At 38.0% G+C, this 23,913-nt stretch overlaps 1 protein-coding gene across 3 annotated transcripts in view; it reads left to right on the forward strand.

The window, feature by feature from the left end:
* ASB5 (ankyrin repeat and SOCS box containing 5) overlaps positions 1 to 15,117 on the forward strand; it is a 41,285-nt gene extending 26,168 nt beyond the window's left edge. For 2 of the 3 annotated variants that reach the window (XM_050895572.1, XM_050895574.1), the window contains exons 3-8: positions 7,618 to 7,697; positions 8,817 to 8,924; positions 10,379 to 10,529; positions 10,665 to 10,799; positions 12,897 to 13,088; positions 14,506 to 15,117. In XM_050895572.1, coding sequence (XP_050751529.1) covers positions 7,618 to 7,697; positions 8,817 to 8,924; positions 10,379 to 10,529; positions 10,665 to 10,799; positions 12,897 to 13,088; positions 14,506 to 14,633 — 794 coding nt within the window. In that variant the 3' untranslated portion in view covers positions 14,634 to 15,117. Of the gene's footprint in view, positions 1 to 4,274; positions 4,333 to 7,617; positions 7,698 to 8,816; positions 8,925 to 10,378; positions 10,530 to 10,664; positions 10,800 to 12,896; positions 13,089 to 14,505 lie in introns of those variants that run through there. The other variant, XM_050895575.1, reaches the window with a different exon arrangement.
* The last annotated feature ends 8,796 nt before the right edge of the window (positions 15,118 to 23,913 follow it).

The following is a 23,913-nucleotide window of genomic DNA, read 5'->3' on the forward strand; positions in this document are numbered from 1 at the left end:
AGTTTAATATGCAGTGTATCTTTTACCCTCATATTGTTCACTGTTTGGGCTAAGATTTCCTGATCTATAGTAACTTTTATTTATGAACATTTCAGCTAGTTAGGTCAGTAGTTCCCAAAAAACTAGGATATTCTCCTTCAGACTGAAAAGAAATTTTACAAAAGTTTATCAATGTTAGTACTAGCTACTCCTTAATATGGCTCAGCGTTAGGCTATTTTGCCATTTTTATAAAGAAATAGTCACAGTTAGTCAAGTTTTGACATTTTCAAAATCACAGTAAAATATGGAAAGTAAAATTTTCTGAAGAATCCATTTTAACATGGTCCAGCTACTTATAGCCTCTTTGTTATTGCCAAAGTGGGCATATATGTTTATTGGTGGACATCTTGAAGTACTGAGAGATTTCTGTTGCAGTTGAGGCTTCTGGTTGTTGCAGTTGACTTGAATAACAGGTATATCTAATATCAAATCTGAAGGAGGCTCTTTTCTTCCCTCTCTATTCCCATCCATGGAAGTATCCAAACCTGACTTTGTTCTTCAGGCACCCTTGCAGAGCAAAGGAAGAGAAAGTCATACTGCAATGCAGTATAATATATAATAATATATATTATATATAATTATATAAATTATATATAATATATAATACTGCAATGCAGTATGTAATTAAATATGCAGATTGGAAAATGGACTAAAAGTGATGCAGGGGGTGGAATATGTCATGATAAGATTTGGTAGAAGGGCAAAAGGGTAGAGTCAGGCTAGGAAAAGGTCTTCAGCCTGCTGGCTTGAGGGTCCACAACCAGGTTATTTTACCAAAATCTCCTGGATGTCGCAAAGATCAGCACACTAGGCCCAGCTTTGCTGCCCAGCTGGGTACTGCTTTTAAGGCTAGGGATTAGGCCATGTGCTGTATTCACACTCTGGTAGGCTGGAAAAATACTGAGAATTCTGAGCACAGCTTGGGGAAAATTGCTTGCAGTGTGGATTAAGGCTGGGACTGCATTTGAGGAGCAAAATTATGCCAGGCAGAAGTCCTTCAGAGTCTGAACTCAGCTCAGAATGTCCGTATGCCTTTTCTGTCACCTTTAGTTGGGAAGGCTGCTGAAAAAACGTTACTTTGTTTTAGTGACTTGTCCAAGGAAATAACAACAGCCTAAGAGTACTACCAGCTGCTACACGTACTCAAATCAAATCTGATGTGGGTCTAACAGATTACTGAATTTAGAGGTTGATGTGATTTTATACCTTGATGCTGTAGCTATGGCACACGGAGTTTACAAGCTACTTTCAGCTAGAAAAATATCCAGCCAGTTGTTGATCCTTCCAGAAGATGGAAAAAACAAACTGCATGAGCAACGGACAGGGGAGTTGTTGCTGTGCTTTCATGTGATGGGAGAAGGGGCCTGACACACTTCTTCCTGTGTGTGCAAGGCCCGGCACAGAGCCAGCAGCAACAACTGCTGCTGCCGCTGCCATCGTCATTACCATTGCCTTCACGTAGCATAATGTTGCTTCTGTTGGGAACCAAGCGAGCTGTGTTTGGATATTGCTGTTGTGATTTTTTAGGATTTTTAATACAGCTTAATGGCTCCTGTTTCTGTGTGAAAAGTATGTTAAATTGCAATACCAAAGCACTCAAAATTTAGGAATTGTTAAAAATATGAAAAAATGAGAAAAAATATGCCCTATATTTTCCTGTATGTTGCAAAGGTTAAAGGGCATGTAGTGGTGGTAGGAAAAAAGGGTTAATGTCTCAATGTCCCTAAAAGCAAATTCTATTCTTGTCTTTGCTGTGGCACCTGTGTGTTTTAAGACCAATCATCTAACCTAAAAGTTTCTTGACTGATCATGGTTATTATTATCTAAGGCTGAAATTTCAGAAGCTCAAAGCTCTCATAATCATAATTAAACTATGCTTTCAGTGTACACTCTAATGCTTAAGTACTCTGGAAAAAATAAGCTATTAGATTGGTTTTACTATTTAAGCATTAAAACTCTCTGTCTTTTGGTTCCTTAGTTATAAAATAGTATGAATGGATGATGTTATGAAGATAGATTCAGCAAGGGTTTTGAAGTATTCTTTTGTTATTGGGAGAATACCATGAAAAAGGCAATAAAAAATTAATGTTATAGTCAGTTTATAGTTTGGATAGCATGTCTTAAAGAGCAAGAGATCCTACTAGATATGGAGATACAAAATAATTTGAATGCTAACTCATTCATTGAATACAACACGAATGGCAAAACTAATGTGTGGTCGTGTAATGTGACTGTGTGGGAAAATAAATTTGTTTTGTATGGTTTTCAAGAGTAGGAAATCGTTGGCATTTACATTTGGAATGAAATCCCCAAATTTTGAAAGTCTACATGATGATAAACACTGGAAAGAATATTGGTTCGAACCAATATAAGTTTCTTTTTTTTTGTGCATATGTTTATATATTTATGTGTATCTATTTATATATTGTTATATAATTTTTGGTCAAATGAAAACAAAGATTATTTGAAATATTGAAATATTTAAATGCCACTTGAACTACATATTCTCTCTCAGACATATTTTAATCATCTCTAGCCTAAATTCTGATTCTTTTGGAGTTCTTCGGTGTTGATTGTTGGAATTTCATTTGTTAAAAAGAAGTGGTTTCTGTTTTGCTGGTCATATCTAATCATAGTAGTTAAGCACCACAGATGCATTTCTTAACTTTTAAATCCTTGACTTAAGATTCTTTTCAATAGTTTTTAACATAAAATATCAATTAAGTAGTTGACACACTTCTTTATCCTGCAAGGGCTTTAGGCAAATGGGTAATTTTATAGTGCCACAGTAAAAATCTGTTAGAACTTAATTACACATACAAAATATCAGACAGTTTTGACAACTGGAGTGAAGTGAGTCCATTGATCGTGGGACTATAATGTTACAGAGTTTTTCTGTTATAGTTATTGATCCTGTCTGTTGCTTCAGTTGCCACAAACTGAAACACTCAAAATACATCTTGAGGAATAAATGGTAACAGTGATGAGCTTAATACATGGCATTTGTTAGTTTTGCAGAAATAAATATTGGCTACAACACTTTCCAAATAGTTTGTGATTCTCATCTCCCAATAATGAACTGTGGCAGGCTTCTATTTTCAGTTCTTCTCTGATGATACTTCTTCTTCCGAGGACTGGGACACCATCTATTTATCCTTAGAGCAGTATTTTTCTAAAGTGCTGATCCCTGGCATAAATCTTCTCCCAGTGAAGTCAGTGAGAAGACTTCCACTCATTTCCAGTTCTCCTTGTTTTGAAACTCCAACTTTTTAACATATCTTTTATACTGTGGGTTTTTTTGGTTTTGGTTTTGGGTTTTTTTTACAGACTACACAAATTTTTAGAAATAAAAACAAAAGGATGGGATGACTGGAGCTAATGACTTTTACGAAAATATTTTTACTTAGTATTTTACTACTATGATCATAACTGCAGGAATGACTTACAGGTAATTGCAGGTAGATGTAAAGGAGTGAAGTCTGTAGGAAAACGTGAAGAAAATAACATTAATGACTTAGAAATGGGTCAAAGTCAGAATTGCAAATCCCCATTTGGGGGGATTTTCACTGCTGAGAATAGTTATCAAAACCCCAATTTAACAACTAAAGAATTGTTTAGAAGATAATTGAGGCAATTGCAAACTGCTAAAAGAAAAGTACAGTTCAGCGTATGGATCAAATAGCATTTGAAACATATTCAGAACATATCTTTGCTTATTTCTGTTCTAAGTATATGATGAGTAAGTAGTAAAATAACATATGAACATTTGGCAGTGCTTCCCTTACAAATCTATGTACTAATACTGATTTTTGAGGATATAAAACTATGTGTCTCATTGCATGAGGTTAAAAAAGGAGGAGTTTGTCCTGCAGTTCTTACTCAGCTCAAGGTTCTCTTGATTTCACTGTGAGTTTCTCGTGTGTTGAAATTCCAGTTGATCTGTCTTGGAAGGCAAATGCACAGATACTGGCACTTTGAAAAGTTGTTATGTTAAAAAAAGAAATGTGAAAAAATGAACGAAGACGGCCACAGTCCTTTAGCATAAGAAAAGAAACTGGCAACCTGTATATGCTCATATCTTCAAAGCTGTGTTTACAGGGTGAAAGTTCATGTTACAGTGAGCTGCTGATCTCCTTCCAAACATAGCTGGAGTGTATTAAGAACAGGCTCAACTAGCAGGAACAGATTTTTTTTTTTTTTTTTTTTTTAATTTTTATTTTCCAGATTGAAAGAAATGAGTAGGATTTATAATTGCAATTGGCTGGAAGTCCCATGGGGAGATGGAGATTTAGGTATTGTATGATACTTTGTAAATTTTTTTTTTAACTTTGCCTGTTAATACAGTGAATATGTTTATTCTTTCTTGTTAGTGTTTACAAAGCAATGTAGGCTACCCTTCCTGGTAAACTATACACCAGAGAACTTGGAACTAATGTGGCTTCTAAATATAGTTAGAGATACTTTGTATTCAGCATCTGTCAGAGACGACATCAGTAGGGAATTAATGCATTAACAGTTTTGGAATAGACTATGTTTGCTAATACTGCTGTTACAGACAACAATGAATGACAAAATGTCCTTGTTTATATTCTTGTTAATGCTTTCTAAGTGAGAGACATAGCAAGTTTGTAGATTAGCAGAAGGCAGCAATCTAGACAAATAATTTATTTTAAGACACCTTTGATGTTTATTTATGATACATATTTATTTTGAACATATTCTTGTCCCTGTGGTATTTAATGATTAATTACTATGTTTACTGATAAATCAGTTGGAATGTGAAAGTTTTTTTCCAAACTTGGTTTGCACAAAATATTTCTGCAGCATTTTGCTTATAGATTTTATTTCTAGTAGAGATGATACAAGCATTTTGTATTTAATGGATTTAGCAGAAACAGCTAGCTGCTGGATGTCTCTACATGAAGTTAGGGATGTAAGGTGTGTCTAGGTGCAAAACAGAGCTCACAATGGGATCTGGCATCATTTGATTCTCAAATGTCACTGGAGTAATGACATTAACAGACATTCTTCTGAGCAATCCAAGAGGGAAGGAGGTGAAGGAAAGAAAGGTAGAAAAAATGTTGCTTTCAGATCCTACCTGCATCTTTGTTCTGTTTAGAGTTATACACAGCTACAGAAATGTCTAAAGTGTGAGTGTATTTAAAGGGCATAAAAACTTCATGACACTTACAATTTTATTAGGTGTTTTTCTATATAATAGTTAAGTGTCTTTTTTTTTTTTCCTGTTAATGTAGGATTAGGAGAAACTGTCAAGAGAGGGAAGTTCTCATCTGTAGAGACAGGGGGACAAAATTTCAAAAGCAGCCTCTAAATACAGCTTTTAAATGTTTTTGAGGCATTCTTTCCAGCTGCCAGCAGGAGAACTTAATGGATCTAATTCATTTGAACTAGAACAACTCGAGTGCTGGTTCAGATACTGCTACAGAAGAAGGAAAACATTGGTCAAAATTCTCAGTGATTGCACGCATCCAACCTACAATAGGATAAATATATCTGAGCTTATTGGGATGACAGAGTAAATACTGATGTTTTGTCAAAATGAGGTCACTTTAAGATTTCTGAGCTCAGTTTTTGTAGTATAATACCTCTTCAAATCCCAATCACTTTGTGTATTGGTTTTTTTAGCTGTTATTCTGACTAGCAATAAGAATTGCAAAATATTACATTTAATAATCCTAAAGTAAAAAGTATAGGGAACGATGTGTGTGCATGTACATACACGTGCACACACAGATGATCAGAGCTTAGTGCAAATAATTCTGAAAGAGTACTGGAAGCTGCATCTTACCTATAGTCCATCTGCGCCTACAGATGAAAGAGTACAAGGAGCTTCACAGATACTGGATACTCTGACATAATAGAAATCTCCAAACATTTTTAAGATCAGATTTACAAAGCCTTAATTTCCTATATTTTTTAACTTCTGTGATTGGCTTTATATAGTCTTATGATAATTTAAATACTCAGCTGTGCTTTTGGTTTGCTAAGTTTTTGATCTCAATAGCATCCAGTAGTGCTGAGTTCCACAGTGTAGTTATTTGTTCTGTGAGAAGATACAGTTTTACACCTGAGTAAGTTTTAGTTTCATTCATTAACACCTCTAGGAAAATGGAGGTTTTGTCTCAATTTCCATGTTGTGCACTGTTTCATATGTTTTTCACTATGCCCTGATTTCTTTTCAGGTTGAGCAGTCTCAATCTTTTCAGTTACTCTTCATGTGATTTGAGGGGGTCGTTTATTGTAACCAAAAGCGTACTTTCTGAAACAGGCTGGTGGACAGAAGGGGTCCAATAGGAAACAGAAACAGGGTCTATTTCTAGTGAGTAGTTACCTTAGAGCTTAGACTGATGATTGCCAGTGATTGAGCAATAGCCTTCTCATTTAAAATTCATTGCCTTGTCACTAAAATGCAGTAACTGGCTTTTCAGGCAGTCCTAGTCCATTGCAAGGGACAAAGTCAAACACGTTTACGCATTGGAGATTCATCTGCCGTTGTTACCAAGTCATCATACTTAGCTAATTCTCTCTACGTTTCTTCAGGGGTTTTGGGGGGCTTGATGTAACTCACATGGGTGATTGTATTAGCATCTTACAGTTCCAGTGATTTTCTTCTTACAGAAATAAATATTGGTAATTCATAATATATTTTGAAGATGGTTCTTCCTTGCACAGTCTCTCAAAATTTGATTTGCAAAATTCATACAATAAATTGGTATCAGCTATGCCTGCAACCCTGTCTGGCTAGAAGGGCCTGTCAGTGGCCAGTCTTCTAGAGGAAAGAGCTGGTTCTTCATCAGGAGCCACAGGATGACTCTGGGATGTGGGCTGAGAGTTAAGGGGGGGGGTGTGTGTGAAGGTGGGGTTGTTGTTGGGTGTCTTTGTTTTTTCCCCCTTTCTTTTTTGGGGGTGATAGACAAATGAAAATAAATGCCAAACCTTTACATTAAGCATATCTAACTATTTTTAGCTCTAATAGCCTATTAGAATGAGAACTTAGACTTAGTATTGTATTTCTATTAGCCATTTTTTTAGTGTGATTCTCACTGTATTTCTCTCCTTTCACTTGTGTAGTAGCTGCAGATTAATCTCATCATACATAAGGATTTCCATATTGATTTTCATATACATCAGCTTTTTCAAGACTTTTTCAGGCAGGTTTATGTCTGGTTTAAGTTCAAATATCCATTTGTTGAAGTCTATAAATTTCTATATGCCAGCTGCAAAAATAAGTTATTTTTTAAAAAAAATGAACATGCAAAAATAGAAGTGGGAAATATAGTAATTGATGAATTTATTAAATCAGATTACTGAAATCAATATATCAATATTTTGTTCTCTGTACCACATCATCATTTATTAGAGATGTTTACAGTTAATAATAGAGCAGTTTTCATTGTCTAGAAACTAATCATTTGAAATACAGTCTCTAAAGAGGAAAAATTAATTTCATAGGACAGTTGACTTCATTCTGTGCATTATATTTTCTGCCTTGCTCTGTGCATTCCAAAATCCTTCTAATTCATATGGTTTACTCAATAAATGTTGTTATTATATAGGTTCTTGGGCAGATCGCTCACCTCTGCATGAGGCAGCCAGTCAAGGACGTCTTCTTTCTCTAAAGACTTTATTGTCACAGGTGAAGGCTGTGTTCTTAAAATTGCTTTCATTTTTAATGTTACTTAATTTCTCAGCATAGATTATTAATGCAGATATAGTATGCTTTGCTTTGCTTTTTTCACTTGAATTTTTCAGAGCAATACACATTTAGGAATTTTTTTATCTGGTAAGATATAATATTTAAAATATTTCCTCTGTATGTTTTGAAACTTCCCCCCCCCCCCCCCCCCCAAAAAAAAGTTTTTACCAAAGCTGTATCTAAATGTGTATCAGTCTTCCCCTCTTGCATGGTATAAGTTAATGTAGTTCCACTGCTTTAAGCCCTCGGGTAAATAGAGCTAGGCAGGAAGATACTTGTTGAGAGGAAGAATCACTGAAAGATTCTGGTTTTTGCATAGTTGTGATTTTAAAAAAATATATTTTGTTAATAGCAAAGGAAGAGACTGTAAACCGCTAGGTTTTAATATTGCAGTATTGTCATATTAGCTACTACAATACTGAAGAATTATACTATAGAATACATTTGATGAAAGCCAATAGATGCAATTATTAGTTCTTAACAATCAAACAACTTCTACTGCAGAAAATTTCAAGGGCTTGATGATTTTATCAATCCAAGAAGTGTTTTTCTTGCTTTAGATTCATGGCTTTAGATATTTCAGACCTTAAGTCAGAGAATCATAGAATCACAGGACAGTTTAGACTCCGGGCCTTGTTGAGTTTTAAAGATCACCAAGAGTGGAGATGCACCAGCCTCTCTGGACTCCTGTTCCAGGGTTTCACTGTCCCCACAGTGAAATTTTTTGCATATAACTAATTGGAATTCACCATGTTCCAACTTGTGTCTGTTGCCTTTTGTCCTATCACTGTGCATCTCAACAGTCTGTTTCCATCTTCTTTAAATCCTCCATATCCTATTCCTATTTCTGATTTTAAAAAAAGAAGAGCTGACAACTTTTATTCTGTTATATACATTGATTGATGAAAAATTCTTTTATGCTCACTGAAGATTGATTTATTGCAAGTAGAGTTTTAAGCCTATTTAGAGTATTGTAAATATTCATTTGAACAGTAGTGCGAGGAAACGACTCTTAACAGCTTTTGTATGATATTTATATGTCATTCATGTCTTGTTTAGGGGTACAATGTAGACACACTAACAATTGACCAAGTAACTCCACTTCATGAAGCCTGCCTGGGAGATCATGTAGGATGTGCAAGAATCCTTCTTGAAGCAGGAGCAAATGTAAGGGTTTTTTTTTTTTTGTATATGAAGTCCAATGCTAACCTTGGTTTAACTGAGAAGGATATATTCCTTGATTTTTATTTTTTTTAATTGGTATTTCTCTCTACTCACCCTATTGATTGTGTTGATCTCATTTAATTACAATAAGCTGCCATCTGAAAGCTAGCACAGGAAAGTGATGAGCAGACACTGAGACAAAGTACTGAGTTGGAGAGAATCTGCTAGCAGTATGTCACCAGCCTTATTTCTTCTCTGAATTTCGTTACATTATTTCTCTTCTAAAATATGGAATGTGTCCCTCTCCTTTACTGGTTTCCTCTTGCTTTGAGCGGCTTGCGGGTGACTGTTCTTTTAGTCTCCAGAATGTCTTTTGTCACACTGCACCTGTGTGCTCTTAGGATTCTTTGGTCTGAGTACAAAAAAGCACTGGCTTTTTTATGTACTCCTGACACAGGCTATCTGTTATCCCAAAACACAAATGGGACTTTACAGACCACTGTCACTACAATCTCTGCTGACATCAGAGTTCAAATGCGTAGTTTCCCACGTCTCTGATCTTTGTGATGGAAATATTTATTGTCCTTACAATTCAGTTTTGAGAACCATGTAGAGTATGTCTATGTTATTACAGAAAAAGAAAAAAATACATAGATGTTTCCAAAAACAATTCCTCTCCACTTCAGCTAGCACAAGGATTCTAAAGATAGAAAACTATAGATACTATAGACAAAACTATAAGAACAAATTTAATTTTCCTATCTGAATTTTTTTAGTACTTTTAATTGTTTTGGTGGGTTTGGGGGGTGCATGGAAGAGGACAGGCCAGAGTCCTGGAAGGAGCCCTCTCCTAATACCTGTGCTCCTTCCTCTAGTATCATTAGCCCTCACAAATTTGCCTAGTTTCTCTCCTCATTCTCTAACACTGGGAATATTCAGTTAACCAGTGAGGTGGCGAGGTTGGTATTAAAACAGTGAGCCTGTACTATTAGCTTTGTCTCCATCCTGTGAAATATCACTCCAACCTGGAGATTAAAACCACAGAAGAAAATGGCAAATAATTCTCACATTTAATACGGAGTTTGCATTCTTGACAGAGCTGTGGAGAAAAGGTTTCCATTATCCCATTACTACACAAAGTGTAGATTATCTGTATCAACGACACAAGCTAAGTTGAATGACTTTTGCAAATTACTTACTGCCCAGATGTTAATGTGTGCTCTGTAGTATTCCAGGTGTATTTTGGTCTATTCAACATAGTTTAACAAGAATAATAGTAAATAACTTCAACTGAGGGGTGTGGTGAGAGGAAGACAGTAGCACAGGGACTGATCAGTTAAGCTACGTTACTCTAACCAGTAATTTTTTTGGTATTTTAATGCAATTTCTAACTACATCCTGTTTAAAAATTTACCCTTCTTTCAATTCTGTTCTTAAATAGATTTTATATATTCTAGGTAAACGCTACAACAATTGATGGAGTGACACCTTTATTTAATGCATGTTCGAGAGGCAGTGCAGCATGTGCTGAGCTCCTGTTAGAGTATGGTGCCAAAGCTCAGTGGGAGTCCTGTCTTCCGTCACCAACTCATGAAGCAGCAAGCAGAGGTAAGAAATTACCTGCTGAACAAACATGGAGCAGTTGACGAATATCTCAATAATAGTGTTAAGAAACATGTCTGGTTTTGTCTATGAGACAGCTTACTGAAGTCCAGCAAACTCTGTCATGCTTTGTACTGACAGGTCACAGTGAATGTCTGGAGGTACTGATATCCTGGGGTATAGATGTTGACCAAGATCTTCCTCATTTAGGAACACCTCTGTATGTAGCATGTGTTTCACAGCAGATCCATTGTATTCGAAAGCTTCTTTATGCAGGTACGTCATGATTTAAATAAAAATATTACTAGTTTGTAAAATAAGCATACTGTACTCACCCTTGAAGTGACCTGTGCTCAATCAATGAAACTAGAACCCTTGCTTGCAGGGCTCTACATCTAAGTTTATTCTGTGATGCTTGTTTTCTTATAATAACTTACTATGTCTTTCATTTTTTTGTGGCATAGCAAGCATATGAGGGGAAAAAGGAAGCAAGACCAATAAAATGGAAGTTCAAAATTTTTAGCACCTACTACAGCTTTGTAGATGTCCATTTTCTGTAAGAAAAACAAACACAAAAAATCAACTTTGAGAAAGGAATTTTATGTAGTGATCATTGAGCTTTCAACAGAACTTTTTTAGCAACGTAGTCCCACCCTTTCTCATTCTTCAGCATGTTCTGATTGATCTTTTTACAAGGCATAGAGGCTGAGTTGCAGAGAGAAGAGGTAAGGTAAAAGGCATTTGATCCTAAATTTTGCATTATTTATTTAATCAACGGGAAAGAGATGTTGGAGGCTCACTCTGTTTCAGCACAAGTCCAGGGACACAATCGGCATAGCTAAAGGATCATTTACTGTGTTTCAGGTAATGACATACAGGGCTTTTGTGTCCTGCAGCACAATGACTGAAAATGTATATATGAATAATTACAGACTTGCCATCATTGCATCGGAATTGTTTTTCTAGTTAATTGCTGGTTATTTAGAACTTAAGCAAGCAGTTAAATTGCTTCTCATTAAGTCAGTCTCCTTGTATGATTAACTATCCTATGTCATGATTTTTATGTTTAAGAACCGCAGAAGTATAATTAGCATATTTTGGGATTCAAATACTAGCATACATTACAAACAGTTACAGAAGGGCATATTCTACATTCATTGGTGCCCTGAAGTAGAAAAGGGTATGTAAATTGAGAATATAAGTAACTACTTATGTCAATCTGAATTTTTTCATATTTTATCAATTTATGAGCATGTATAAGAAGTTGAAAAGCAAACAGACAATGAAATAGGCAAGAGAGTGATACCATGGAAGTAATCTCAAATTGTTTATACTGAGAACAGTGAGTTATTCAGACTTCAAATCTAATTGCTAGGCCTGTGATATTATTAAATTACTTTACTCAAAGGGGAATTAAAAAGGCAAAAATTGTTGATTCGGGGCGAAAAGTTGGTACAGAAGCCAATTTTTGTCTCACAAAATCACTAAAGCTCTCTTAAGAAGTCTGGGTTTTTCTTCTGCTAGAATAGTCTAGAAAACTGTTGGGGCAAACCCAGTTTTAGGGGGACTAACAGCTTGCCTATAAGGGAAATTCTTCCATACTAGCTAGTTTTGTTTAACACTTGTATGGATAATTTTTTCTTGAATATGAATGCATTATTTCAAATTAATTTGGTCCATTTTAATTTAAAATAAATTAGCAATTCCTTATTAATACAAAAGTGTAATAATTAGAATTCTGTGGATTGGGAGAATAAGTGGTTTGGGTTTTTTTTCCCTATTAGCTTTCTTGACTGTGTACCCCTCCTTAATTAAAATTAAGTCCTTTATAGAAAAATCCTTGATAAAGATTGGATGGGATGGGAATCTATTTCAAGCCCTTTGCCAGCTTCAACACACGAAAAACTATAAAGCATCCAAGATAGATTCCTTCTTGAGTTGGTGTACTTATAAAAATATAAATACTAAACTTCAGTTTAGTGATTCTTTTTAAAGACTTAAATAAGGAAAATGTATTTTTATGTAGTGCAAATTTTCTTAAACATGTACAAAATGTACTTTTTTATAATTAGGGCAACACTGATGCTCACATGACCTAATTTGTTTTTTCTTTTCCTTCTTTTTATAAAGTTTTTTCCTTTAAAATCTAGCTGTGCTTAGGTAATAAAACCTAGGATAAGTGTATGGGTTAAAAAAAACCCCACTGATATGATTAGCTATAGTGCTATGCAATAAAATTAATAAAGTGGCTAAATTCACTGTGGCGTTCTAGGACAGTGGGGGTTTTTTTGTTTATTTTGTAACATCATCTTTACTGAATGACAATTTTAATTAATCTCTTCTTACGTCTCTTTATGTGCATCTACCGACCAGGTGCCAATGTGCAGAAAGGAAAGCATTTGGAAACACCACTCCATGCTGCTGCCCAGCATTCTAGCACAGAGATTGTAAACCTACTCCTTGAATTTGGGGCAGACATAAATGCCAAAAATACAGATTTTGAGAGGCCTGTTGATTTAGCTGCTCCAAGCAGTTTAGTGGAGAGACTGCTGCTCCTCCATGAAGGTAAGTTTTACATGTATGTTTTTGCAACTATAACTTGTATTCTTAAAAAAAGCCCAACCACCGCCCCCCGCCCCCCCCCCCCCAAAAAAAAACAACCAACAGGCCAAACAACCCATGTTTAGAAGCTAACATTGTGCTTTATGAAATGAATATATTAACATTCAGGTAAATTTCTTTCTAACTATAAAAATACCCAGTAATATTTAGTCTCAGGCCAGAGCCTGTTGACCAAGCAGCGTCAGAATTTATACAAGCTGAAAAGGTATCATCTTATGTTTATCGGGTGCTTACACAATTAGACATGAAAGCTGCATTTTTATTGGCTGTTACAGACCTTGTTAAAAAAACCAGAATATTTCAATTTCAGATTAAAAATACATCTATTTTTGGCCAGCTGTCCCAATATTTTTAAAAATATATTTTTAAGTGCATATAAAGCACTTTATTTTGATTGTAGGCAAAAAGTATAGTAAGTTTCATTTTCTAAATTTTCTTTACTGAATTGTAAGTACCTGAGGAACAGGAGTCAACACTTAGAGTCCCTTAAAACTCTTAAAGGTCTGTTGCCTTAGAGGGAGAGAGAAAATCCCAAAGGGAACTGGATTTGTTCAGACTGACCTATGTACAGCATAAGAATAAGCCACAAGACAAAGGTGGGAAATAAGCAGAGAAACTATTGCAGTAACCGTGGGCACCTCTTTAGAGGTGAACTGACAAGTAGCATTGATTAATGTTTTCCTCCAGAAAAAATCTCTGTAGTCTGAATGCTGTTAAAAAAAAAACCCTCTAAAAACAGTTGGTTATCACAAAATTACCAAGGCTAGTAGGATTTTTAAAAGCCACAGCAAAGATGTCAAAAAAAATGAATTGGCATGAAACGCGTATGGTTTTATTGCCCAGACAAACACAGCAATGTGTTCATTTTGAGGGAGTGGGGGGGCACAGAGGGACAAAGACGTTATCATGAGCTAGTGAGACCACTAAACATGGTCCAGGATCTCGGGGTATTTTGCCTGCTTATTCTTGTTGCAGTGATGCATTGGTAGTGCAGCTTGTAGTGCCGTGGCATGTATTTCACCTGTTCTACGAATAAAAAAAATAAAAATACTGCAGTTTTTAAAGTTGTTGACATCAGATATTTTCTGGGAGCTGGTTTTTAATTTAGAAACACAAATTATTTGCTGACCTGACCTTGCTTTTTTGAGTATTTCCCTGATTATTAATAAGGTTTCAGCAGCCCCAGTCTTTATCTTTGAGGGCAAAAAGGCAATGAAGGAAAAGGAAGGAAGGAAAAGCACAAATTTGCAAAATATGAACACTTTTTTTTTAGAAATCCCGTTATTGTGTAAGACTGTTGCGAAACAAAGTACTGGCTTTTATAGTTGTATAATTAAACTCCTTTCTTTTTTGTTTGCAGCCACACCATCTTCTCTTTGTCAGCTCTGCCGACTACGTATCCGAAATTACATAGGAAGAGCTAGACTGCATCTTGTCCCACAACTCCAGTTGCCAACAATACTGAAGAATTTCTTACAGTATAGATAACATAGTCATTAACCTTTAGAATCTTGAATAACAAGTACTTTTTCTTTTTTCTGTTTATTGTACGTTTTATCTAAAGAACTGCTGGGCGGAAAAAAAGCCTTTTGCATATTACTTAAAAAAAATATATATCTTTGACACCTGGTGTTGGTATGTAATAATAATTGGGAGCCATTCAGCAACTGGTACCAAGGTGCTAATAAGGCTGAATTGAATAAGTGTGCTGATACTCTGGGAAATGATTGTGTAGCTTTAGCTTAACACTTACTAAATAGCTTTAGTGCTGTTAATTTTAATTGTGTTTATACTTTTAAAATCTGTTTGACACACCTGAACCACAAAGAGTTTCTTCATTATTATTTCTTAAGTTTGTCCACTTGGAGTCATTATTTTATGTGTTTTTAAATTTCTATTGCTTGTGTACCTAAAAATACTTGGTGATAGGTGCACTATATACAGTGATAAAAATAAAACAAATAGATGTCAATTTTTTCTTCTTTTTCTTTATATAGACAATTCATTAATAACAGTGAGAAACTTCCTTTATTCTTCCTCACTGCCTGTGCTGTGAATTGGAATTATGCTGCTGTGAACATAATCACAAGTTTTTCAGCCATGCACAGTTTATAGATTCTCTGTTTATTAGTACAATTAGTAACTTTAAAAATTCCAGAGGAATATTCCTCAAAAGCCTTAATGCTGAGATACTTTCGATCTCCTCTTGTAAAACAGAATTATCTGGGTTCTTTCCTTATCTTTTCATAACAAGGCTGTATCACAACTCATCGGCATATTAAATAATTATTTGCCTCAGAGAAAGGCATATATTATTGTATGGTATCTGTGAGGTTTCTGAAGGCATATCGTGGAGATGTGGATCTTCAACCTCAAGTTCAGGAGGTGCATGCAAGGCTCCAGAAATACATCAGTTCCCTGTATCAGGACAGGTATCACTCTGAAAAGGACATGATTTCTCTTGCTGTCTAGTTTATAAACAATTACCCAGCTCCAAAAATCATGGTGAAGAATCCCAGAATGCTCTAGCAGGCATTTCTGTGATCAGGTTGAAATCTTACTGTTCAACTCTCTAGCCAGAGAAGGAATGCTGACACCCCCAAGAAACATTAGAAAACCCAAAGGATTTCTGCCTCGCTCATGCCCTTGCATGGTGACGATTGCCAGTCATGTCAAAAAAGGTGATCTGACTACTTCAGCAAAATACAGCGCTGCTCCTCTCAGTCTTTTCCTTTGGTCTTCCTTTGAGAACAGGTTACTTCCTCAGTGACTGATACTCAATTCCTGCAAACCAAAGCATGAGACACCTGAAAATTTACCACTTGCCCTTGGTGATTCACCCTCTTCCCTTCCTTTTCAGTGACTCCTTTCAGTATTTATGTTCCTACTGGAAAGATGCAAAGTGAGGAACTAACTATAGAGGAAGTTTTCACAAAGAAGAATGCTTAATCAGTTGCTAAATTATATCCTAATAAAAATGCAGCTCTCTGACACTTGCCCTTGTTAGCAGTAATCTTAATTTGCTTCTGATCCCTGCAAAAACTCTAGTGAGGGCCTCTTCTGGAGTCCCTGTAAAGGGAAGTCAGATGCAAATAAGAGGAACTGCTTAGGAGTCCCTAATGTACATACTCTCTAATGGAGCAAGTTGAGTGGTTTTGGTTTTCATCTAGAAACTAGTAATTTGTGTTTTTAGGTACGATACCATTACTGTGTATTACTTCAAGAAACAAGGAAGTGCCAAGACAACCATGGCACTGTTGAACTTCTCTATGCAGAATGAGATCATTCAGACCCTCACCTTCAGGTGCGCACAGCGCTTTTCAAGTTTGACTCAGAAGTGTCATAAAAACAAGCTCTCTCATGTTCTATACAGTAAGATTAGTTTTCAGCAAGCATGGCTATTCTGCAAAACACCTGTTCGAAACAAAACTAGCTGATGTTAGAAGTTTTGCTGACAGTCACATGAGTGTCCAAGCCATCGCATCGCGAACAGGTGTGTTCATGCTCTCGTGGCATTTGTCTGTTCCCACCACTCCCACTGATCCTTGCTGGCTTCCAAAGAGCAAACAAGACCATCTTGAGAGTTTTGTAAAATCTCGGTATTCGGTACTCCTTTCTCTTTAATTCTATAGAATGGTAGACTAGCCAGAAGAGTAATCCAGAACTAGCTTACAGTAATAGTATGACTTCAATCTCAGGCACTATGCAGTTCTCAACATAATCTTTAATCTTTTGCTACCAGATAATAATATGAAAATAGAGTCACTTTGGCAAGATGAGCCGAGTTGGATGGGTGCACTTCTGTTACTATGTAACGGGAACAAACAAAATAGGGAATGGATGTTGTTGCCCTGGCAGGACTATGTACTGGAACAGGTCTCCGGCAGATCAGACGACGCTAATGCCACATACCAAAAATACATAGTAATGAAATACCTGACATTAGTGTTTGGTAAAATTCTTTCCAAAAAATGATCCCTTGTTTAGCCAAAAATGAAAGGAAACAGGCTTGTTACTGTTCCCATTATGTGGGGGCCCCATTGCAATGGGGCTCCGATGGGTTGAATTCTTAGTATGAAATAAATGTTAAGTAATGTATTAAAATATTAGGAACCAGGATCTGAAACATTGAACCATGTCAGAGCACTGTTAAAGACTGCTACAGCTCACCCAAGTTTAGAAGGAGCCTTCTTTACTGGCTGAAGTATCTCTTATTATATGAATTATTATACCAGCAAAAAAGTATCATAAGAGATTTTCAGGAAAAAAAAGTAGTGTAATATCTCAATTCTGCAAAGAAATCCAACCGTGAAATCCTGCAGGCTTGCTGAAGAAGCACTCAAGAGCCACACAAACGATACCGCACTGGCGGTCTCAGAAAACATACGGAAAACAAGGTATCCCGTGCGTTTACCGCCGGGGCTGCCCCCCCGCAGCTGCCCGCCGGCAGGGGCGCCCGGCCCGCGGGGCTGCTCCCGCCCGCCCGCCCCGAGGGGCCGCTCGGCAGCGGCTCCGGCAGCGCCCGGCACCGCCCGCGGCCCTGCCCGCCCTGCCGGCCCGAAGGCGGGGCGGAGCGGAGCCGAGCCATCGCCAGCCCCGCCCGCGCCGCCCGCTGCCTCGCTACGGCCGTTGCCGGGAGGCGGCGAGGGGTTCTCGGCGGCGAGCGTGGCTCTGCGCCGCCATGGCTTCCCCGCAGCCGGGGCTGCCCCGCACCGTGCTCCGCTGCCTGCGGGGCCTCGACCTCTCCCGCTGCCCCAGGCGCTACCGCAGGTGCGCCGCGCCGGGCCGGGGAGCGGGAGCCGGTGCCGGCGCCCCCTTGTGCTGTCTCGGCAGGGACTTCTCCCCCGGGTACCTGGTGGCGGAGATCCCGCCGCGCTAGAAGCCGGCGGACCGCCAGAGCCGCGCCTGCGGGAAGGGGAGCTCGCTGCCCGCCCAGCTCGGCAGCTGGTCCCGGCTGCGGCTGCTGAGGGCCCCGCGGCGGTGGCGGGGCTGCGCGCGGACCGACCGTTAGGGCGGCCGTTGGGGCAGAGGGGGGGGGTGTGTGCGGGGGGAGGGTGCCGACCTAAATTGTGTCATTTGGAGTTCCCAGTCCACGAGAATGAGATGTATAAAACGTGAACACCCAGGCTAAGCAGTTGCTTTCGGCAATATGTGGCTTATTTTTGCGTTCGTACAAATTAGGTCTTAGTACTGAAAGCCTCTCCGGGTGAATGAAAGGGGTTTTTGGGGCAACAAGAAATCTCAGTTTGGGTAACAGAACCATACAGGCACCTTCACACCTCCTCATGCCCGAAACTTTGTTTCCTGTTGCATAAAGTTTTTTGCGAAACAGAAGCTGAACCTCGCCCAGGAGCTGATAGAGGGAACAATTCACCGTAAGCCAGGAGCAGCAGAAGCTCTGGTGCCGGACATCTACGCGACGTTAACTAACGGAGGGTGAGTTGGTGATGCCTACAGGCGGTTTCGTCGCTGTTCATCACTAGCACTGACATATTGCTGGATATCTTTCATATCTTATCCTGATTTGGCAAGAAATAGCACAGTCATAAATGAAAAATGTGTTTTAAAGTCAAATTTGACTCTGGAAGAAGAGTTTGAGAAGCTTTAACCTAGCTGATTGAGCTCACAGGCCTGAATATCGACTGTTGCTTGATTCCCTTCAGCTTGACCAAATAGCTTTGGTCAAGCTATTTAAGATGATTGTATATTGGTTTCCCTCTTTTCAAAATGAAAGTAATTATATGTTATAGAACTGTAAAAACTAAATAACTAATATTAAGTGATTTTTTAAAAAAGTAATCAACTCCTGAACACTTTTTTTTTTCTTCAGAATTAGCTTCAAAACAGGGAGGTTGATTTTACTGACTACTATTACCAGGCACAGTTACCCCTGGTCGCCAGATCAACAGCTTCAGAGGCTATCAATCAAGAGTAACATCAGGCTAACAGAAATAATGATGGAGCCCAGTATTAACATAATAGACAGAAGGTTAATGCCATCGTTAGTATGCACATGAGAATGAGAATGCAAGAGAGGGAAGAGGATCCACATGAGTGTTTTTGTTGTTGGTTTTTATTTTCTTAAAAAGCAGAAGAGCAGGGCCAGAGCTTGGGACAGTCATATTTTGCCACCGCTACAGCGCTCAGTGTCAGAATGCCAACTGAGGGCAGCCAGCAGCAGGCCTCCTGCGGTTGCCTTTGTCTTGCTTGCCTAAACATAGTTGGGGAGTACCATTAGAATCGTACGGGTGATAACATGAATTGGGTCATGCATACAGTCTTCTGAATTTTCCCAGTGTTTGATGACTGCTGTGTGGCTACATTCAACATTCCTCGGGTAGTGTATCAGTGTTATGCTACTGGAGTAAAATTTAAATTTAATAAATAGCGCTTCCCCCATTAACATGTTTGTTATTGATAAATACTCCCCCCTGCTACTCCTTATTACTGAAAGAAGCTGCTGAGTTCCTTAGCTCTTCTTGGCCAAATCATGAGACCTATAGTAGAAATACTGTAACTTGTCACTGATATTCTTTGAAGAAATAAATGGCTCTGGGTTCCAGGGGATAGCAGTGGATGTTGTATAGTGTCCTTGTAGTCCAATTACCGAGACATAGAGTGGGTAAAAGTAAGTGGTTGATGAGGTGGATGGAAAATTGGCTGGACTGTCATATTCAAAGGGCTGATCAAAAGGTTGTAGATGACGTCCAGCTGATGGCCGGTTACAAGTGATCTCCCTTAGGGATCACTTCTTGGGCCAGTATTGCTTAATGTCTTATTCATGACCTGGGACAATGGGATGGAGGACACATGTGGCAAATAGGGGAGTGACTGACATGCTGGAGGTCCCACCAGGTTCAGAGGGACTTCAAAAGGCTGGAGAAACAGGCTGACAAGACATGACACTCAGCAAAGACAGAAAGTCCACCACTGGTGATGGAGTAACCCAGGCACTGCTACAGGCTGTGGCCAGTTGGTTAGAAAGGACCTTTGCAGAAAAGGACATAGGGTTTCCCGATGGAGAACAAGTTGAACAGTGTCCTTCGAAGAACACACTTTTGGAAGTGATTCTGATCCTCTTTATGGCACTTGTGAGACTGCACCTGGAGTACTGCAGTCAGTGTTGGACCACCCGGTAACAAAACATACATCAAAATACTGGAGCGAGTCCAGGAAGGGCCACCAAGGTGGTTAGTGGGCTGACGTACAAGGAGCGGCTGAGAGGACTGGCTTTGTTCAGCCTTAAGAGCAGGTGAAGTGATAATGCAATAGCTAATTATTTCCTTCTTCTGCTAATTAGGTTAATTTATGTGGATAATGAGTGTTAGGAATTGGGTCAGCGATATTATCACATGGTCTTCAAGAGTAAAAGGATATTTTTAAATCAATCAGTTGGAGTTTATAATTCTGTTCATTTTCATGTTATTACTCTTCTCTTCTGTAAGACAAACTATATGACCTTTTAAAAAAAATAATACTCCTGTATCAATCCAGTCTTGCAAATGTTGGTACACGTATCGGTCTTACTGCAACCAGTTCAGATATTATGAGGTCTAGAGATCATTAGCCTGTCTAGTCTGACCTCCTCGGTCTTGCAGGCCACTGCATTTCACTTGAATTTTCTTACATTCAACTTCCTAACCAGTGTGTTAACTAAAGCGTGTCTTTTTTTTGGAAGATGCTCTGTCTCAATTAAAAGACATCACGGCCATGTCAATGATGCTTCCCAAATGAGACTGAGTTCTCTGGTTTGTTTCATTTTGGAGCCCTTTTCTGCACTGCCATGAGTTCTCAGTGTCCTCCTCAAAATGCTGGCACCAACATGGAACCTAACATTCCCGTGTAAGTTTCTTCTGTGCCACAGGCCAAGCTAACAGATACAATTTCTTAGAAAATAGGAAGTTTGGAGGGGGTTGCCAGTATTTTTTTATTTTTAACATAAAATTGCTTTGAGCTTTTCCCTGGCATGGCAGCTGTAGGAACTATTCTAGTATTCAAAAGTGCTTCTATTACCTTCCTCAGAGCTTTGATTTATTCTGGATACTTTCACCATACTGAAATCAGTTTTCCTCCCTCCAATTATATAATGGAGATCTTCACTTTGTTGATGAGTATGTGATCGGGCAGGTGCTCCAGTCCTTACTGAAGCAGTAATTCCCACAGCACTGACAGACACCTTGACTGTGTAGGGAACTGTAGGATACGCTGCAGGAAAAGTGGGACACGCACAGTCAGCTCTGTAGCAAGTCAGAGTCCTGTTCGTGCGCGTGCTGCTGAACCATACGATAGCCCTCCCCACATAGATCCCATCGTGTTCGGCTGGTTTGGACGCTGGTAGCAACAGTCCCGAACTGATCAGTCAGATCGATTTTCAGGTTCTTTGTGTATATTATTCCCTTTTCCTACCAACAATAGTCTACCTTGGTTCAAATAATCATACCCTCCAAAGATGGTACTGCTTTGGCTTTATGTATATATAGGGCTAAAATGCTGCTTTCATAAGGAAAGATGAGGCCGCCTTTCACTGTTTAACTACAAAATTGTACACTAAATTTAAACTAAAAGGTGATGAAACCCACATTGTCACTTTTAAATTATGGAGTTTTGATACTCTGAATCTTCAAAGCCACTGTTTCTTTTAACATAGTTTTCCAATTCCCCCCTACCCCCCCCACCCCATGCATCTAGATTCCTCAGAAACAAGAGACAAAACAGGTGTTCATTTTAAAGAAAACCAGGTGAAACAAGCTGACAGATCCTGTTACAATGGATGCTTGGTACCTCCCAGGAGACCACTGAAAGGATTACCCAGAGAGTGGAACTTTGAAACACAAACCCCATTCTGATTACTGCATAATCAACAAAAAGAAATTTAAGTTTACTGTCTGTTAGGGAACAATTCTCTTTTAAGCAAATAAATTGAAAACCTCTTTGAAATCATCATATTCTAAAATACAACTGTTGTTATTATCTCTTAATTTCTGCAATACTGCAATTTACTTGTTTTTATAACATTGCCTTGCTTCCTTTTCAGCTTCATTTCTTCTTAGAGCTGGTTTACTATTTTATCAGTGAATTTTTCTAACACAGATGTTACTGATGCAACATTAGAAGCCACAAGGTAAAATTGTTGCATGTGAAATATTCACTAAATCTGAAAGTGTACTTCATGTCTTCATATCTTGACCTACTGTGCAAACACATACTGGTCTTCACAACTGCTTTTCTAAATCTGTTCCCTGCCCCATGTTTTTAGTAATTTTTATCTAGAGGAAAGGCGATCCTGGATTTCATTTACTTCCTACATAAATGTGTAAGCTTCAAGTTTTAAAAAAACCTAATGCCTATTCTGAAAAAGGTATCTAGACTCAGTAGTTTAGTTAATTTTCTGTGTAAAGAATGAAGGGAGTTTCTTGCATTAGTGTCATCTTAAATTGTAATTCTGGATTTAAATGATTTTCCCCAATGAAAAAATTCAACAACATGGATTTAAAGTGTCATATCTCACTTTAAAGGCAGTGTTTGCAGTGGGAAGAGTTTATAGCATGACAGATTTTTTGGTATTGTTTTGGAAGCTACCTAGGAAAGTCTCACATGTGACTGCAGTCTGTGAAGCTTATAAACATGTCAGTAATGTGGGTCAGATTCTTTCAATAGAACAATAAATTTGATTTTGTAGGGATAAAGTGATGTTAAACTTAACTGAGATTTAATAGCAATTGGAAAGCACTAGCTGTATAGCTTGATAAATTTCTTCATTCAAATAGAAATATGACTTTTACAGAAGAGTCAAACAATCGTTTGAAGACAAAGGCTTCTTTAATATTAAGGGGAAGTATCTGTATTTGACTAGCTGTGCCAGACAATGAAGTCACACATTAGCAAACAATCTGAAATTGTTTTTGAAAATGATGAATCTATAGTTTGACAGTTGCAACCACAGTTGTAGCAGCAGACAGAATTACAACCTTTTCTGCATGTTCCCCTCACTCACCACATGGGGTACAACCACCTTAAAGAAAATGCAACCTCATTTTATTCACAATGACTGTTACCTGATGGATTCCCGATATAAAAAGCACCCTTTGACTTAATTTTTGTATTTCAGCAATCAAAGACTTTTCAACCCTGACTCTCTAATTTAAAGAGGGAGTAGATTTGTCTAAGATTCCACGTTAAGGCACAATTTACATGCAACAAATTGATGCAGTTATACTACATATTGTAAGATACTTAAACTGTGAAATATCAGTAAAAATCCTTAGGACATAGCAAAAGATTTTAAATATAGTAGAGTGGCAGTTGAGTCAATCCTTCAGATCCCAATCATCAGTCACAGGGCTGCATGTTCAGTTCTTACCTTTGCTCTCCAACTCTATTAACAACTTTTGCATACAAGGTTGTACAATTTATGTGCTAAAAGATAGCTAGTCTTTCATTTGACAGAAGCAACACATCAGATACTGACTGCTGGAAAATTCTTTCAAAAACTATGAATTTTTATTTCTGAAATCCCACTCTCATTCCCCAAGCTCCACAGGGTTAAACAAAGGAAAACATTTTCCAAACAATACCTGCAAAAAGTAAAACATTCTCTTCCAGCATCCAAGTATTTACAAAAATGTTTTTGTATAGGTTACAAAGCAGCTAAGCTTCCCCCCCCCCCAATATATTCTTACACCAGAAATCCTGTAATAATATCCTAGAACATTGACAGAATGAAATTTTAACTTTTTAAAGAGGGGGGGGGAAAAAACCAACAAAAAAA

The sequence above is a fragment of the Gymnogyps californianus genome, chromosome 4, assembly GCF_018139145.2.
Source record: "Gymnogyps californianus isolate 813 chromosome 4, ASM1813914v2, whole genome shotgun sequence".
NCBI lineage: Eukaryota > Metazoa > Chordata > Aves > Accipitriformes > Cathartidae > Gymnogyps > Gymnogyps californianus.